Below are 18,573 nucleotides of genomic sequence, written 5' to 3'. Positions count from 1 at the left end.
ATGTTGTCAAGATTCGTGCGATGGATGGATTGAAAACCTCGATTATATAATTTGGTCATGATTTGGTATCAAGTCCGACCAATTTCTTCGGACCTGCAAGGAACTTCTGGTTACATATGCATTCACAGGCGTAGTCCGTTAAATGTTTCCCGTCCCATCAAGCTCAGCTTGTGCTCGTAGCAGCCTTTATTAGTGCTAATGATAGCATCGAATTACTCGAGCGTTTCTGAACCGATCCACCTTGGTAGTCTAGGAGGTAGTAGCCTCAGGGTATCAGAAGAGTTGGCCGCTTGGGTTATAAGAGACGAAATTAGCAGGTCACTCACTTTATGCTATTCAGACCATGCATGACCTTGGGTTACTTGGTTTCCTACCCTAAAGTTTGGAGGTTACCTACCTGACTTTTCTACTTACCAGTACCTAGGTAGGTAGGTACCTACCTGACGAGAAACATAAAAGCTGCGCACGCCTTTTGCCTTATCTATCCCCGATGCGTCATACCGATGCGAAGTTCCAATGACCTATCTGGCTTGGGCGTAGGGGCTTTCAGGGCTCTTAACCCCACCAACTTGGCTATTCGCTGTGGTCTAAGTGCTTGGAGGGGCAGCCTCGAGCCCAACCTACAGCTCCACGGAAAAAACAGTGTTAGGTTAGTAAGTTGCTACCTGTTGCTTCGACGTGGGGTCGAGTCCGCGGGTTAGTGTAGATATAACGGATTTGGTGCACGAAAAATCCAAAACACCACCAACCACTCATCACCAAACTCCTTCGACTTAGCCTTTCCCCCGCCACGACAGAAGACACGCCTCAGAACCGGCGTTTGTGAGCTCTGGTAGCCCCAGATGAGTTCATCAAACCAAACGCTCACTTTCATTTCCGAACTCCAGAATGTCTAACGGCGACTCATCCGAACCTGGCGGCATAGCCAGCCTCGACTTTACAGCCATTAAACACGCCCTGGCCTCGTCTTCGACCAATGTTAGAATCAGTCAGCTACGCTCAATCGAGGAGAAGCTTACTCAAAAATGTGCGCAAGTCCCTGTAGTCCACCAAGGCCCATCAGCCCACTGACTCTTCATTCCACAGCCGTCGACAACACCTCAATCGCACGTCTTCTTCAGCTCTTCTTTGGTACATACGCCTTCTACACTGATCGACAGTCCCGACTATCCGTCCAGAAGTGCCTTGTTGCCTTGATCTCAGCTGGTATCGACTCCAAGACCATTGCCCCGCTCATCGCCGCTCTGCGTAAGGAAAGCCAGAAACATGGCATCGCTCCGACCAACGCGTTTGTACTCGTCGAATGGTGTAGCTTGTTCATGCAGTATCTTGATGCCTCATTGTGGGACCAATTCGCTTCCGATATCATCTTAACGGACGCCGATGCTTTAGATAAATGCCACCAGTCCTCTGCCAGGAAGTCTGTAGCCCACTCTGCTATCATTGTTACCAGGAGGGGCCTACGAAAGCTTTTCTCATCACTTGACTCAAGCGAGAAGAGACTCTCTTCTTCTGTCAATACCTTAGCTACGAAGAGCGCTCAATCGACCCCCAGAAATGCTGTCTTGCTTGGTGTTATCGCTGGCGTATCTGCCAGGAAGGATCACCTGCGACCGGTTCTTGATACCATCAAACCCAAGTACTACGAATTCTTTACAAGAGAAATAATTGGCTCCCGCACCGCTGTTCCGGAGCACGTTGTGCTGGGACTTAGTGACTTCTTTACTTCTTTCGCAACCCCTGAGGAACTCTCGAAGGAGCTGATCCCTGCTCTTGAGAAAGGCCTTCTGCGTGCGCCCGAGGTCATACTTGGGGGCGTTGTTACGCCTCTTGTCCGCTCTCTACCCGAAGATTTCGACCTTTCAAAGGTTCTCGAACAGAATCTCCTCAAACCTTTGTTGTCAAACGCCAAGTCAACAAATGCAGCAATTCGTGCTGGTGCCTTGGATGCTTTCCGTGCACTAGTTCTCAGATCGAAGGATACCGCCTCGTTGGAGAAGGTCATTAATGAGGTCGCAACCCCTCTCAAAGCAGGCAAACTCGCATCTCCTGATCATCGCATATTGCATGCGCAGATGCTCGAAGCTACCCCTCTTTCAACTTCAAGTGCCGAACAGGTCGCCAGTGCGGTGGCCACTGTAGCTGTCAAGGAAGGAAATGAGGGTGCTTTGGCCGCAGAGACATCAGCATTGGCAAATGCTATAACCTTTCTTCTGGCGCAAGATGTTGAAGTGCCCAAATCTGTCCTGGACTCAGTTACCAAGGGACTTACCGAAAAGAAGATCCCATCTCGCAAGTGCTGGCTGCTCAGGGTAGGAGTTATCCTGCAATCCCTTGCTGAAGTGCAATCAGTGTCCCCGGGTATGGCCACTTTTGTCGAGGCTGTTGTGCCTAAAATGGTCACAACCCTCACAGAGGTGGCAGCCAATGCCGCCTCTGCTGCTCAAAGCGGTCTCGTCGTTGGTGCTTATATCCTGACGGCTGTGAGCCCCCAAATATATCGCTTACTTCCCGGCTCCTCAGCGGAATCTAGTTTAACAAAAGCGTCAGTCACAAAGCAATCGTTGTCTCTGGATCCCAAGTCATCCTTTCTTCTGAGCCATCGAATTTATTCCAAAGTGACAGCAAACGAAGATCTTGGATGGTTTGCGCGTGCTTTGGGTTCTGTTTTCCAGAGCCTTGATGAGAATGTGGACAAGCAGGTGGCCCTTGCTTGGTCTGAAGCTTTTATCCATCTTGTCGCCGCCCATAGCGTACCCGCTACTATTCAGCAGGAGTCATCCAAACTCCTTTCTGGTCTCTATGTCCATAATTCAAGATTGGTGTCCGCTTTCATCATAAGTGGCTTATGGGATCATGTCGAGCGTTCTGGGTCCAGTGATAGGGAACACTCAGCGAGTACTCATAACTTGATTCAGGTTGTGAAGTCAATTTGTCTCACCCCCAACGAGATAAGCAAGTCTGGCAAATCTATTGCCAAGGAAGACCTCGAGTCTCAGGCAAACAGCCTTCTTGTTCTGGCACGGTCGGAGTTGATACCAAGAGCAAACTGGATCGACATGTGTCTCAGAATGGAGTTGGATCCTGGCAATCTTGTGACAAAATATCAAGACGAACTTATGGCCGAAATAGAAGCCAGGACGTCTTTTGATCAGAAGGTTTGTAGCCATCTTCCCACAGGGTTTAACAACATCTTTACTGACAAATTGCTAGGTCGGGGTTGTTAAGACAGCTGCATACAACGCAGCTGCCGATCTGGCCTTTGTCGCCCCCGAAACTATTATCCCACGCTTGCTGGAGGCACTGCGCCGAGACCTCAATGCGGGACAATTACAAGACATTGGTCCTGTCGAGGCGGCTATCTATAGAACTGCCGAAGGCACCGCATTTGTTGATGTCCTCGCAAAGAAATCTCAGCAAGTTTTGGACAAGAACAAGAAGGACTACGATATTCTTAAATGGGAGGAAGAACTCAGGAGTCAACTTGAAAAGAAGAAAGGCCAACAAAAGAAACTGACCCCTGAAGAGAACGCAAAGGTCAACGCTCAACTCAAGAAAGAGAGTCAAATCAGACAATCAATTACCGCGACCGTGGCGAGGCTCTTGCGAGGTATTGGCATTATCCGCAGCCTTGCCACTGGTCCGCCAACCGATGCCACTCAATGGATTGGCACTGCAGTATCCCTCCTGGTTGGCATCATGGACGCCGGTGCCACGTTGATCACAGGAGACGAAGCACCTCTAGCTTATCTCACTTGCGCTGAAAAGGTGACTGACCGCCTGGGTTCAATGAGGCCTTTCATCGGAATCGCAGCCTTAAGATTGCGTGGCGTGTCTTTATCGGAAAATTACCAGGAAGAGGCTGTCGAGGATCTGATTACGAGAGTTCTTTATCGATTGCGATTCGCAGGCGAACAACGACCTTTCGACTCAGTGTCACTCATTTATGCTCTGCCACTCGTGCTGGACCTTCTCCGTAAGGGTGGAGTTGGCAGTTCAGCAGATGACGCCGATGCTCAACTAGTGTTGGCTATTGAGTTCCTTTCATACCATACAGATGTCTGTGTCGACGAGGCCGTACCCCGAGCTGAGCTCCTCTCAGTCCTCATCAGTTCTATGCAGGCATATGCTCAGCATTATAAGCTTCTCAAGGACTGTTTTGCTGACATGTGTCGCTGTATCGCTCCTAACATGGACCGAGACGAGATGATCGTCTTAGCAAAGGGTACCTTGGTGCCCGAAACGAGGGTTAGATCCACAGTGTTGCAGTCGATCAGTGCCGAAGTTGACATGAGCGAAATGGGCTACTCTGATGAAATCTGGGTTGCTGCTCACGATGATGAGGAGGAACATCAAGATCTCGGTCGAGAAATCTGGGAGGAAAGTGGTTTTGAAGTTACGACAGAGATGCCGCTGAGGTTGCTACCTTTCTTTGAGAGTAAAGATGGGCAGTTACGTCGTGGCGCTGCTCGTTCTTTGGCTGAAGCAGTCAACATACATCACGAGACCTTGGAAGCTGTGCTCGAGCAGCTCAAGTCTACCTACATTGAGCTAGCAAAACCCAGGGTTCAGCAATTAGATGAATTTGGAATGCCCAAGAAGATGGATCTGTCCGATCCCTGGGAGGGTCGGCAAGGTATCGCGACTGCCTTCAAAGAACTCGCTTCAGTTATCAAGACCGATCAGCTGGATCCATTGTTCGATTTTCTTATCAGCGCCGGACCCCTTGGCGATAAAAACGACGCGGTACGGAGTGAAATGCTGGATGCCTCAATCAAGGCGGTCGAGATCCACGGCAAGACAATCCTCGACAAACTTATGTCGAAGTTTGAGCAGACTTTGGAGCAGCCAGACACAAACAGTGATGCGGCTGATCGTGTAAACGAAGCCGTCATCATCATGTATGGTGCCTTGGCTCGTCACCTCAGCCCTGGTGACCCTAAGATCCCCATTGTCATTGATCGCCTGGTGGCTACTCTAAGTACCCCTTCCGAAACAGTACAGTATGCTATTGCCGAATGCTTGCCTCCCCTGATTCAGGCCTGTCCAGATCAGTCTTCTAAGTATTTCGGTCAGATTCTGGAGCAGCTTCTTAGTTCGAAGAAGTATGCTGTCCAACGTGGGTCTGCATATGGTCTGGCTGGACTTGTCATGGGTCGTGGCATTGCATCAATCCGAGAATACCGCATACTCTCAACTCTCAATGATGCTGTGGAGAACAAGAAGGAAGCAAACCAACGTGAGGCCGCTCTACTCGCGTACGAGCTCCTGGCCACCATGCTTGGGCGCATCTTTGAGCCCTATGTGATTCAGATCGTGCCTCAATTGCTGACGGGCTTTGGTGACGCCAATGCAAACGTTCGGGATGCTTGTTTGGCAGCGGCAAAGGCATGTTTTGCCAGGTTGAGCTCCTATGGTGTCAAGAAGATTATGCCAACCCTTCTTAACGGCCTGGAGGAGCAACAGTGGAGAAGTAAAAAGGGTGCCTGTGACCTTCTCGGTGCAATGGCATACCTCGATCCCCAGCAGCTTGCCAACAGTCTACCCGACATCATTCCTCCTCTCACTGGCGTGCTCAACGACAGTCACAAAGAAGTCAGAGCTGCTGCGAACCGAAGCTTGAAGAGATTTGGCGAAGTCATCAACAACCCAGAGATCAAGTCCTTGGTTGACATCATTCTCAAGGCCCTCAGCGACCCTACGAAATACACAGATGAGGCTCTGGACTCGCTTATCAAAGTTCAATTCGTCCATTACCTTGATGCTCCCTCTCTGGCATTGGTCACTCGCATTCTTCAACGCGGTTTGGCCGATCGTTCTAACACCAAGCGCAAGGCTGCACAGGTCATTGGCAGCTTGGCTCACCTGACGGAGAAGAAGGACGTTATCATGCACCTGCCTGTGCTTGTGGCTGGCCTCAAGCTTGCCATCGTCGATCCAGTACCGACCACCCGAGCTACTGCTTCTAGGGCTCTAGGTTCTTTGGTGGAGAAGCTTGGAGAAGATACGCTTCCCGACCTTATTCCTGGCCTTATGCAAACCCTCAAGTCAGACACTGGTGCTGGTGACCGTCTGGGATCTGCTCAAGCCCTCAGCGAAGTTCTTGCTGGACTGGGAACAACAAGACTGGAGGAGACCCTCCCGACCATTCTCCAGAACGTCGAATCTTCAAAACCCGCCGTTCGCGAGGGTTTTATGTCGCTTTTCATCTTTCTTCCCGTCTGTTTTGGCAACAGCTTCTCCAACTACTTGGGCCGAATTGTTCCACCTATTCTCGCAGGCCTCGCCGACGATATCGAGTCTATTCGTGAAACTGCACTACGCGCAGGTAGATTGTTGGTTAAGAACTTCGCAGCTCGAGCTGTCGATCTTCTACTTCCGGAACTCGAGCGTGGTCTCGCCGATGATAGCTACAGAATCCGGCTCAGCTCCGTCGAACTCGTTGGAGATCTTCTATTTAACCTTACAGGTATCAAGGCTGGCACTGACGCCGAAGATATTGAAGACGACGAGAACATCAAGGAAGCAGGCGCGTCTCTCAAAGAAACCCTTGGCGAAGACAAGCGCAACAAGATTCTGTCAGCCCTATATGTATGCAGATGTGATACAGCTGGTGCTGTTCGATCAGCCGCCATTGCTGTCTGGAAGGTTCTCGTTCATAGCCCGAGAACCCTCAAAGAGCTTGTGCCCACCCTTACTCAACTTCTCATCAGACGATTGGGAAGCTCCAACATGGAACACAAGGTCATCGCCAGCAATGCTCTTGGAGAGCTTATTCGAAAGGCCGGAGATGGTGTTCTGTCGAGTCTTCTTCCTACTTTGGAAGAGGGTCTCCAGACATCTGTCGATGTCGATGCTAAGCAAGGTATCTGTCTTGCGTTGAGGGAACTTATTTCGTCTGCTTCTCCCGAGGCTCTCGAAGACCACGAGAAGACCCTCATCTCAGTTGTTCGTACCGCGCTTACTGATTCCGACGAGGATGTTCGAGAAGCTGCTGCAGAAGCCTTTGATTCGCTTCAGCAGATTTTTGGCAAGCGAGCAGTCGATCAGGTCCTTCCCTTCCTTCTCAACCTTTTGCGTTCTGAGGACGAGGCAGATAACGCTCTGCAGGCTCTTCTTACGCTGCTTACTGAGACAACCCGATCCAACATTATTTTGCCAAACCTCATCCCAACACTTACAACACCTCCTATTTCATCCTTCGATGCTAAGGCTCTTGCCTCTCTATCCAAGGTTGCTGGTCCTGCCATGAATCGTCGCTTGCCCAACATCATCAACTCGCTTATGGATAACGAGATCAACTGCAAGGAGGATGGCCTTCGTGAAGAGCTGGCGACGTCTTTCGACACTGTCATCCAGTCTATTGATGAATACGATGGTCTGAATACGGTCATGAACGTCCTATTGCAGCTTCTCAAGCATGAGGACCACCGTCGCCGATCAGCCACTGCACACCACATGGCCAACTTCTTCGCAGCTGCTAGCGTAGATTACTCTAGATACAGCCAAGATATCATCCGCTCCCTTCTCAATTCATTCGACGACAGAGACGCCGATGTTGTCAAGGCTGCGTGGGCAGCTCTCAGCGCCTTCACCAAGAAGCTGCGAAAGGAGGAAATGGAGTCGCTTGTTATCTCAACACGACAAACTCTTCAGCGTGTTGGTGTCGCAGGAGCGAACCTGCGCGGTTTCGAGTTGCCAAAGGGCATCAACGCTATTCTGCCTATCTTCTTACAGGGTCTCATGAACGGCACCGCTGATCAGCGAGTACAGGCCGCCCTGGGTATATCGGATATTGTTGACAGAACAAGTGAGGCTTCTCTCAAGCCATTTGTGACCCAGATTACTGGTCCCCTGATCCGAGTCGTTTCAGAGCGTGCCACCGAAGTCAAGTCGGCCATTCTCCTGACCCTCAATAACCTGCTGGATAAAATGCCCACCGCGTTAAAGCCTTTTCTTCCCCAGCTTCAGCGCACATTCGCTAAATCTCTGGCGGACTCATCCAGCGAGACGCTGAGAACCCGAGCTGCCAAGGCACTCGGAACTTTGATCAAGTACACGCCACGCATTGATCCCCTCATCGCCGAGCTCGTTACTGGATCCAAGACAGCGGACCCCGGCGTCAAGACCGCTATGCTCAAGGCGCTATACGAGGTTATCAGCAAAGCTGGCGCTAACATGGGAGAGGCTTCTCGAGCTTCTGTCTTGTCACTTATCGACATGGATACAGATGAGAGAGATGAGACCATGACCATCACTAATGCCAAGCTACTGGGCGCGCTCATCAAGAACGTTCCTGAAGATGCCGCTCTGAGTTTGTTAAAGAACCGCGTGGCCACCCCACATTTTACCCATTCTTCTGTTCTTGCTCTGAACTCCGTCCTGGCGGAGTCCCCAGATGTTCTGCTTCAAAGCTCCTTAGTCGACGACTTGCCCGACCTCTTGTGCCAGGGTGTCACTAACAAGAGCGTAAGTTACTCTTAATCTTGTGAGATGTTATACTAGTCAACTAACAATTTTTTAGGTCTTTGTCGCGGACAACTGTATTCTTGCTACTGGAAAGTACCTGCTCTCGGATTCTGCAAAGACGTTTGAGACAACAAAGGGTATCTTCGAGGCCTTGGCTTCTGTTATCCAGCCTGGCAATGCGACCGATTCGCGTCGACTTGCTCTGGTCGTCGTTCGTACCGTCAGCCGCAACGACATGGAGATGGTTCGGCCCCATGTTGCTCTGTTAGCACAGCCTATATTTGCCAGCGTTCGAGATCCTGTCATCCCTGTCAAGCTTGCTGCCGAAGCGGCATTTGTAGAGTTGTTCAATGTGGCGGACGAGGAGAGCCGCATCTTTGACAAGTTCATGGCTGGTGCCGGGGCTGACCTTGCTCCTAACACCAAGAGAAGCATGGGTGACTACTTCAAACGTGTTGCTACGAGGCTGGGTTCTCAAGCTCGCGAGAGGCGCGAAGCTGAGGGTGGGCAAGGAGGACTCGGATTATCGAACGATGAAGCCGAAGACGAAAAAGAGATATGGAGCGTGGGCAAGGTTGATGTGGGTAGCGAAGCATTCACATAAATGTATAGATTCGATCCTGAGTTTATGTCTGCCATTGCTATTATAGCAGGTTGAATGAATACAAGTACAAACGATCCAATCGCAGTATATCGCAGCATCTAATTAGGGAATCATGGTTGCCTGTAAGAATTAAGAGGATGGTGTATATTTTCTTCTTCCCCTTTTGAACTTGTTAAGTTTCAACGTGATGGGTAGTTGGTAAGCAGTTTATTTATTTTCAGTACCATTTGAAAAGTGTTGCGTTAACTATTATTAAAACTTGGCGAGAAAAAGAATAGAACAGAAAAGGCAGTTGTACCAACGAGTCAATGAGAATTTGCAGCCTCCACCTGTCAATTGAGCCATAGTAAGCTCTGTGGCACCCCACCAGAACAAATAACTACCTACTTACCTTAGTACCTAATGCCAAAAGAACGACTGAAAACAAGCCGGACCCTAAGTGGCGCGAGTCACGTGCAATCGGCGGTGACTCATGACTCTATCAGAGCCCTCGCTTAGTGCATCGAATGAGGCATAGCGCACTGAAACCCACAAACCATTCCAACAGGTGAGGTGCAACGCAGAGAAATTCTGGCCTTGCAAACCCCTCTCAGTCTTCATCCAACATCCATCGAGGACCCGGCCGTCACCACTAACGACAATCAAGATGTAAGTATATCGAATCGATCACGACACTCGAGAAGGCGATGCAGGAGGAGCTTTGGAGACAGTACGAGCTGGAAACAAATGCTCTTGATGGCGTCGTCACGGACTCGGTGCTCGGGAAAATCTTGAACACGGTTATCATATTATCAGAGGGGACTGGTGGCTAATCGATAATTTTCTTTTCTCGACTACAGGGTCAACCTGCGAACTCAGAAGCGCCTGGCCTCATCGGTCATCGGCTGTGGCAAGCGCAAGATCTGGCTCGACCCCAACGAGCAGAGCGAGATCTCCAACGCCAACTCTCGTCAGACCATCCGAAAGCTCATCTCCGATGGCCTCATCATCCGAAAGCCCGTCACCCAGCACTCGCGATCGCGCGCCCGCGAGCTGAACCTCGCCCGACGAGAGGGCCGACACCGTGGCTACGGTAAGCGTAAGGGTACCGCCGATGCCCGTATGCCCAGCCAGGTCCTCTGGATGCGCCGCCTCCGAGTCCTCCGCCGTCTTTTGGTCAAGTACCGTGCCAGCGGAAAGATCGACAAGCACCTCTACCACGAGCTGTACCACAGCAGCAAGGGTAACGCCTTCAAGCACAAGCGTGCCCTCGTAGAGCACGTATGTCTTATCCATCATGTTGCCCTATCATTAGGGCTACGTCGAGGGATGCCTACTGACATGGAGATTTACAGATTCACCGTGCCAAGGCTGAGAAGGCCCGCGAGACTGCCCTTCAGGAGGAGATGGATGCCAAGCGTGCGAAGAACAAGGCTGCCCGTGAGCGCAAGCAGGAGCGTGCGGTGGCGAAGCGAAATGCCCTCCTTGCCGAGGAATAAATGTAAGCCTAGTGGACAACGACAACATTTCGGTCTTAAGAGGAGGCTGCATACGGAGTCTACGGGTTGGGTCTTTTTTTATGCCCTTCTGGTTTCTACACTTGTACCGGCGGGGTTCAGGCATGTAGCATTGAAAATGGAATCGATGATGCTCGGATGCTTGGATGTTTTCCCATTTACGATCTTGTCGTGAGCATTTGCTTTGCTCACTCCCACAACAAACCGCTTCAATCAGTGACGAAAATGATGTTTGCCTATGTCTTTATCTGCGGTCGTATGTGATGTTCGATCTATACTGCCAACTGGGGTGACCAAGAGGATCCAGACCCACACTTGAGCCGCAACTTGACAATTCTTAACTGTGGGAGCGTCATTAAATAGCACATGCAATCTGTTTCACCAGCGATGAATCACATAGCAGGCGTCTCACAATTGGTTAAGCCATAAACACAAAGTAATTATGAACATGGATGTCAACCAGTATCCGGAAAACAACGGTGCCATCAAGAGACGAATTAAATCCATGGAATCTTGACTGCCTGACTTGAATGAAACCGAGAAACGACTAGACAAGATGCATGGGGTCATTATCAAATAACATTAGATCAGACTGTTATACTGGCTCCATTCATATCTTGCAAGTAGTGACTTTCTGGAGTTGGATGTTGCGATAGGTCTCCCCAGTTACATCATACCCACAGACTCATGGTTTATTATTGATCCGCCACAATAAGTCTGTGTGACTAAGTGTTGATGGATATCACAAAGGTTGGACCAGTCCCATTTTATTATAGAGGAACTCGCGTCCACAAACTGCGCTGCAGGGGGTGCCTACATATTGCTAATCCCATCCATTGGAACTGACGCAAACAGCAGCCCGCATTAACTACAAATGATGCACTAGACGCAACAGCTTCAAAGAATCTCAACCCATGATGCCAGCCGCAACAGTGATAAGTATTACATGCAAAATATATACTACCAGTAGCTTCAAGACATATAATAATTACATAGGTACCTATGTTTATCAATAGATCTTGAAGATTAACTGCAGAAGGTACGCGCTAAAGGTGATGTTTAGGTATTGCCTACTATCTAGATAGGAGGTAGGTACCTACAGGTCTGTATGGCCCACCGAGCAAGGTTAGTACCTTAGTATTCTTTGAGGTACCTGTTGCGGTTGGCAGCTTTTCGTTTAGACCAATGCAACATGAGATCCATGCTTAACATTCGAGTCTCGGTCCTGCCCGGGCTTCCTCCACCTCCACCTCCACCTCCTCCACCTCGCCCACGCTCACGCTTTCTGCACTAAATAAGTCCATCGTCTCAGTCGATGACGTTCTGAGCGATCGCGCCGTTAGACAATCACAACCACATTGCGAAGTCGTGTGGTTTTCTGTGAAGAACTATAGCAGGACAGCCACTTTCTTTCTTCTGCCAATCGTACTCCTATTGCCCGATTTCTGCACCCGTCTACCAGCTCTACGCCCCGCCATGTCCCTCACAGGCGTGAGAGGCACCTCCCGTGTCTTGCGTAGCATTGCGAAGCCAGTCGCCATATCAGCGACATGCACTCGCCCAGCTTCTTCGTTAGCCGTTGAGGATCAGCAGCAGGTGCGCTCTTGTTCAATTGGATCTTTAGGATAAGTCTAGCAGCTAACAAATCTCAATTCCCCTACTACAGGCTCTCTCGGCTCACCTGAACAAAGCTGACCCCGCCGTCTTTGACATTATCGAGAAGGTCGGTTGCCTCGCTGAATAGGGGCCCTCATGCCTTTTCCCGTTTACTTATCGGCTGGATAGGAGAAGAATCGTCAGAAACACTTCATAAATCTGATCCCTTCCGAGAATTTCACGTCACAAGCCGTGCTCGATGCTCTGGGCAGTGTGATGCAAAGTGAGCTTTATTCAAGGCCGGCCGCAGCAAGTGCTAACAGCAGGCGTCACAGATAAATACTCAGAAGGGTATCCAGGTGCCCGGTACTACGGCGGTAACGAATTCATCGATCAGTCCGAAAGACTTTGTCAACAACGCGCTCTAGAATCATTTGGCCTCGATCCGAAGCAATGGGGGGTGAACGTTCAAGGTTGGTCAATACAGACATCATTTAAACTACTCTATATCTCCCCAGTTTGATGCTGATTGTATTGTTAAGCTCTGTCCGGCGCACCCGCCAATCTCTACGTTTATTCCGCTTTGCTCAATACACACGACCGGCTAATGGGTCTGGACCTACCACATGGTGGCCATCTATCACACGGTTACCAAACACCAACCAAGAAGATCTCTGCCATCTCAAAGTACTTCGAAACTTTACCATACCGGTTAAATGAGACGACTGGATACATTGATTATGACAAACTGGAGGAGATTGCGAGCGTGTATAGACCAAAGATTATCGTTGCTGGTGCAAGTGCATACAGTCGACTTATTGACTACCAACGCATGCGAGAGATCTGTGACAAAGTCAACGCCTATCTTCTTGCCGATATCGCTCATATTTCTGGTCTAATTGCAGCCAAGGTCATACCTGGACCGTTCGCACACGCAGATATTGTAACTACTACCAGTCATAAAAGCTTACGGGGGCCCCGTGGTGCCATGATCTTTTACAGAAAGGGCACTCGAAGGCAGCACCCGAAAACTAAGGAGGATATCCTTTATGACCTTGAAGGTCCAATCAACAATTCCGTCTTCCCCGGTCACCAAGGCGGCCCCCACAACCACACCATCACAGCCCTCGCCGTGGCTCTCAAGCAGGCTCAAACTCCTGGGTTCCACGCATATCAGTCTCAAGTGTTAAAGAACGCGAAAGCGTTCGCGAAACGGTTGAGTGAGCCCAAGGGCAAAGGCGGCTTAGGTTACAAGCTTGTCAGCGGGGGGACAGACAATCACTTGGTCCTGGCCGACCTAAAACCACACGGCATTGATGGTGGTCGAGTTGAACGCGTGCTCGAACTAGTTGGCGTCGCAGCCAACAAAAACACAGTCCCAGGGGACCGTTCTGCTTTGGTTCCCGGTGGTCTTCGCATGGGTACACCTGCCATGACCACTCGCGGCTTTAATGAGGATGACTTCATCCGCGTCGCTGATGTTGTTGATCGCGCTGTCACTATCGCTTCTCGCATTGACAAGGCTGCTCGGAAGGCGGCGGAGGAGAAAGGTGATAAGACTCCTGGTAAAATAAAGGTTTTCCTAGAGCATCTCGGCGATGGTGAGACACAATCCGAAATCGTTCAGCTGCGAAGTGAAGTCGAGGATTGGGTAGGCACATACCCTGTACCATGGGGCACGTCGCAATAACATTCTACTGGCGAATCGTTTAGTCAAGAACTTATGAATTGATACACCAAACCCTTCTCTACTCGTGGTGAGGGAACAACAACAAGGTTCTCACGTTATCTTGGGTTGGCACAAAACATGCAACTCGGCTCGACAGGTCTATAGTGCATATCATGATCCATAATCGTTCGGTTCCTGACTCCATCGGCCCATTATTTACGCAATGAACTTTGGTACAACACGACTTGAGGCTCGAGGAGACTCAGCTTGAAAACACCAAGTAGGACATAAGAATTTCATCTGACTGTGTTTATTATGCGAATTTTTTTTTTTAATTTAACGGCAATCCCGAAACATCGTTACAACGCTAAGTAATTAATTATTACACCTAAACAACTAATGAATATACAAGTTTTGGTTGATCATAAAATATATATCCCCTAGCCTCTGCCAAGTACTTTTTTCGTACTCGGCCTCTCCCTCACCTTCTCATAATACACCTTGAGGTTTTTCAACCCATCAAAAGTTTTCAGGCCCACTTCGTCTACCATGCTGTAAAGAACTGGCCAAATTGCGAAGTCAGGCAGCGACATCTCTGCGCCAGCAATAAAGGGCTGTGCGTCCCCTTCTACGAAACCGTCCCAGACCTCAAGTTCTTGTTTGAGAGACTTGATATCTCGTGTGCCACTGTCGCCGACCTTGGGCTGGTTTCGCCAAATATCCAAAAAGACCATGGCACGCTGGAAACGAGTGAGTCGAGTTGCAAGTGCCGACGGAGCTTGCAGAGCACTACCAGGGTTGCTAATGCTATAACGAGCATCCAGATACAACATGACAGCAAGATCACCTTGCACGATGGACTTATCCTTATCCGCAAACTTGACGACAAGTTTATCGGAGCTTAACGGCTCGGATCCTGTTGTTATGCTTCCTTTTGCATGGTTTACGCCAAACTCGGCCAACATCAAAGCAATGCGCATATTGGCAATTGGGTCGCGGCAAGCAAAGAAACGAGGCGCATTGCTCATATGCAGCACGTCAAATCCTTTTCCATAATACGCATCCCAGTCAAATTCTGAGGTATGGTTTTCGGTTCCGAAAGCCTTCAGCATCTCGATAGCTTCGGAAGATTGGCCGTTGATGACGGGATGAGACTCGTCACGGGTCTTGCCTTTGGCTCCTTGGCCCCAAATAAGAGTCTCCTCCCGGTTCAAGAACGTACCGATATGTCGAAATGTTAGAGATATTCGGCCCCCCTCGAAAGCAAGTTCCGCCTCGGACTTTTCTTTTCTGGGTCGTTTATCCTGGCGAATAGCGTGCAACCACTTCATATTGCTACGTAGACCTAACCGACATAGTGAATTGTGTGGGAGTCTGGCGCGCTGGATCGTTCTCTTCGCGTCTGCCGGTGATGAGGCTCCGTCTTGAGCAGCGTCCTTGTCTTTTTTCTTCGTCCTGAACGTGAAGATTCGTTCAGCACCCAGGCTCACGTTGGCGATATAAGATCCTTTGACAATATCCAAGGTTTTGTCGCTGTGTTCGGAGATGTAGTCGGTACCATCTCGGTAGTACTGAATGAGCACGTGGTTTAAGGGATGCCCCAGGTGCTTCTCTGTTTCGGTCCTGATGGTCTGAACGGTCGGGGAAAATGGCAGCAGTGGTGGCGATTCATCAGAAGGGTGTCGATAAACTGGGAGGCTTCCGTCTGAACCAACTTCACCCTGCACTGCGACAAGTCGTGGGACTTGTCCGCCTTGGTGGGACATATGCTGCCAATGGACCTCCTCGCGTAGCTTGTCGAATATGCCGTCGACTAGAGAATCAGGGAGAGCATTCTCGATAATATCGGTATCTCCTTCGCAAAGCTCCCTCTTTCGAAAGTTATCATCACGCCTTGCCATTGTTTTCTTGTCCTTCGGAGTTTCTGACTCCTTGGTCTTTTGATCAAGATGCTTGTCGTCCGGGGTAGGGATCGCTTGGATGAGTTTTGGTTCGCTCTGTGTTTTGTTTGCCGAGACTGATGACTGAGTATACTTGTCTTTATCTTTGGGGGAGCTCTTTGAACGGTCTGGATCAATGGTAGATGTTTCTTCAGCACTTTGCAGTGGGGATGCTTGATGTGCCTTGTCTCCTATTGCATCCACAATCTTACTTTTGATAGATGAATCTGCGATCTGTGCAACGTCGGGCTCTCCACTCGTTATAGGCTGGTTCATGTCAAGGGTCTTTTCAGTCTTTGGCAATTTGGTTATTGAGCCATGGCCTTCAACTGCATCTGTTGACGAGGCCTTTGGTGGGGTCTGAAGTGATGAGCGTGCCGGGCTTGGTGAATCTGAAGCCAGCCGAAGGCTTGTCATGTCTTTGACAAAATCCGGGGTGGTGCTCTTCTCGCGGCCTTTCGTCTCTTTGGAACCTGACTTGAAGGTCTGTGACTGTTCCGAGCCTTGTGATGAGGTGGGTGACTGGGTCCTTCGTGACTTTGGGAGTTTCTCCTTGGGCTGTATTACCTCCATCACCTCATCGTATGAAGCGATCTCACACCCGGTGAGTTCTATCAGAGAGGCTATTGCTTCGCTCTTCCTTGACTCGGTGCGATAACCACAGCAGTCATCGACAATGGTGATGGCCATGCCATGTCCGGCAGCATCCAGGGCTGTCGCGTACACACCAACATTAGTCAATGACCCGCAGATGAAAAGCTCCATGACCATCTTGGCTCGCAAAACGCGCAGTAGATGAGTCGACCGAAAAGCCGAGTAGTGGGATTTAGAAAGCTTTGCGTCTGTCTTGTGCATTGAGTCTTGGATGACGGAGGCGATCTGGCAGCCAGGCGTGTCGGTTTTAACACATACAGCATCCTCATGACTGAGGAAAGCCTCCTTGTCTGGCGGACCACTAGCCTCGATTATCTTATCTGGAGGACTTGGACGACCCCTTGAAGAATATTGTACTGATCTAGGCGCCTTGTCGGTGATAACAATATCTTCCTCCGGTGCATGTCGCGTTTCGTTAAACTGAGACTGGACCCAGACAACATCACCTACATTTCGGAACGCCTCTGAAAGTTTGACAGTACGCTCTACAAAGCCGTCTGGTTCGTGGACAGGTAGAGCACCATCCTTGGATATGAAGTCCTCTTGAAAATCCACTCCGATGAGGGCTTTGCGTGTTGTGATTTGCGGCAAAGAGGCCTGGTCGAAAGGAAACATTGTGGATGGTACAGCGTAAGAGTAGAATAGATGTCTGATAGGGAATTCGTGCAGATGCATAAAAAATATCTCGGAATGGCAAGCCGTGAAAGTCCAGCTTCCAGCCTATGTATAGAAAATAATACAAAGCATACGATGCCGTCCTTACACGGTAGGTGGGACTGTAACTTTGATATTGAGGGTTTTAGTTAGGGCAGGGGTGTTAGACAATCAGGGTCCTAGGAAAAATCCAATTATAATGTCACTAGGCCTGGGTTCTGTCTGAACGTGCAGGTAGATATACAACGTGGCATTTATTGGTAGTTGTACACGAAATGTAATAAGCTTTTCTTTTTCGCATTGTCTAAGAATAGCCTGTGTTGTGACGCCACTTACTCTTATGTCTATGGATTTTTACTTGGGTAGAGGCAATTAATGTACAGATATATATAGTAACATTAAAAAAAGAAAACCTGATCTCTTTATATGAACTACGCTCGCGTTAACATCTCCATTGCCAAACACATAATTGAGGGCTGCTCAAAAAAGATCAGCTTCGTCAGGCAGCATGTGACACGCTTTGACTTAAAGGGTGCTTGCTAGGTAGTTTGAGTGATATGTGGTGATAAACTGACTCGCTTGTCACCTGGAAACCATGCAAGTGGTTTTCGTAACTGCCCCTCTGATGTTGAGCGAGAAGTGTACTGGCATATTTCCAAGTGTCGGTCAAAAGATCCATTGAGTAGTAGGTACTACCTCTGTACAGTAGGTACTACAGTAAGTGGATGATGAGAATCGTTACTTGCATGGATCAGTGCAATAGGTTGTATTGGGAGCTTCAAGGGACTTGAGCGGTAAGGCCAGACCGTTGTCGATCTGTTGGTCTAGAACTTTGTCATACCACTGGCATTAATACTGCACACAAGTTGCACATTATCTAAAGGCAGCATAGAGGACCGCGACGTAATCTGGCGTGTCAGGATGACTTGTTTATTTGTCTCTGCATCTGTATTATAACTTTATTTCATCATTGAATAGATAGATGCCTTTCCCTTAGCACGCACCTACCTTTTTACACAGAAATAGGCTTTCCAGGTTGTAATGGAAAGGCGACATTTACTCCATACAAGTGCCGGCATTTACCAACATGCCTTCGTAGGTACTTAAAAGCTGGAAACTACTTACAACCCAAACCTCACGACCAACCGTCAGCTCCTTCATGAATATATTTAGATTTGATTATTTTAATTTAGTGCCAGCTTTAGAAGCTGGATTCCAGCTGGATATTACCTACGTGGTAGGCCGTGCTGACAGTATTCCATGTAGCTATAAGCGTTAGTGATTCAGGCACAAGAAGTTGGGTCGAGTGGGGCTCATCCAATATTAGCGAATGGGCCGGGGTTTCTCCAGACACCACCAGCGAAGCTTAGCAGCTCCTTGTTTAAGCTCTTACTGATACATAAACATCTATCGCGAACGTGCATTCAGCCTCACAAACGACAAATTCACTATCGACTTATCTAATACTTATACCTGCTGTATGCAACACAA

At 49.2% G+C, this 18,573-nt stretch overlaps 4 protein-coding genes across 4 annotated transcripts; 3 read left to right on the top strand and 1 right to left on the bottom strand.

The window, feature by feature from the left end:
• Window positions 1-888: 888 nt before the first annotated feature.
• On the top strand, window positions 889-9,073 carry FSST1_005700 (armadillo-type protein; the record flags this gene model as incomplete). Its single annotated transcript, XM_083232002.1, has 4 exons — window positions 889-1,027; window positions 1,087-3,158; window positions 3,214-8,469; window positions 8,525-9,073. The coding sequence occupies 4 exons, from the start codon at window positions 889-891 to the stop codon at window positions 9,071-9,073; spliced, it is 8,016 nt and encodes a 2,671-aa protein (XP_083089130.1).
• Window positions 9,074-9,759: 686 nt separating this feature from the next.
• Window positions 9,760-10,551, top strand: FSST1_005699 (60S ribosomal protein eL19; the record flags this gene model as incomplete). Its single annotated transcript, XM_083232001.1, has 3 exons — window positions 9,760-9,782; window positions 9,913-10,333; window positions 10,408-10,551. 3 exons carry the CDS (start codon window positions 9,760-9,762, stop codon window positions 10,549-10,551), a joined length of 588 nt encoding a protein of 195 aa, XP_083089129.1.
• Window positions 10,552-12,045: 1,494 nt separating this feature from the next.
• On the top strand, window positions 12,046-13,855 carry FSST1_005698 (serine hydroxymethyltransferase; the record flags this gene model as incomplete). Its single annotated transcript, XM_083232000.1, has 5 exons — window positions 12,046-12,165; window positions 12,236-12,292; window positions 12,355-12,448; window positions 12,492-12,638; window positions 12,708-13,855. The coding sequence occupies 5 exons, from the start codon at window positions 12,046-12,048 to the stop codon at window positions 13,853-13,855; spliced, it is 1,566 nt and encodes a 521-aa protein (XP_083089128.1).
• Window positions 13,856-14,274: 419 nt separating this feature from the next.
• FSST1_005697 (uncharacterized protein) lies at window positions 14,275-17,043 on the bottom strand (the record flags this gene model as incomplete). Its single annotated transcript, XM_083231999.1, has 1 exon — window positions 14,275-17,043. One exon carries the CDS (start codon window positions 17,041-17,043, stop codon window positions 14,275-14,277), a length of 2,769 nt encoding a protein of 922 aa, XP_083089127.1.
• Window positions 17,044-18,573: the final 1,530 nt, after the last annotated feature.

Source organism: Fusarium sambucinum, chromosome I (assembly GCF_050947815.1).
Source record: "Fusarium sambucinum isolate potato_lamoka chromosome I, whole genome shotgun sequence".
Taxonomy (NCBI): Eukaryota; Fungi; Ascomycota; class Sordariomycetes; order Hypocreales; family Nectriaceae; genus Fusarium; species Fusarium sambucinum.
This window is presented reverse-complemented; position numbering and strand designations above follow the sequence as displayed.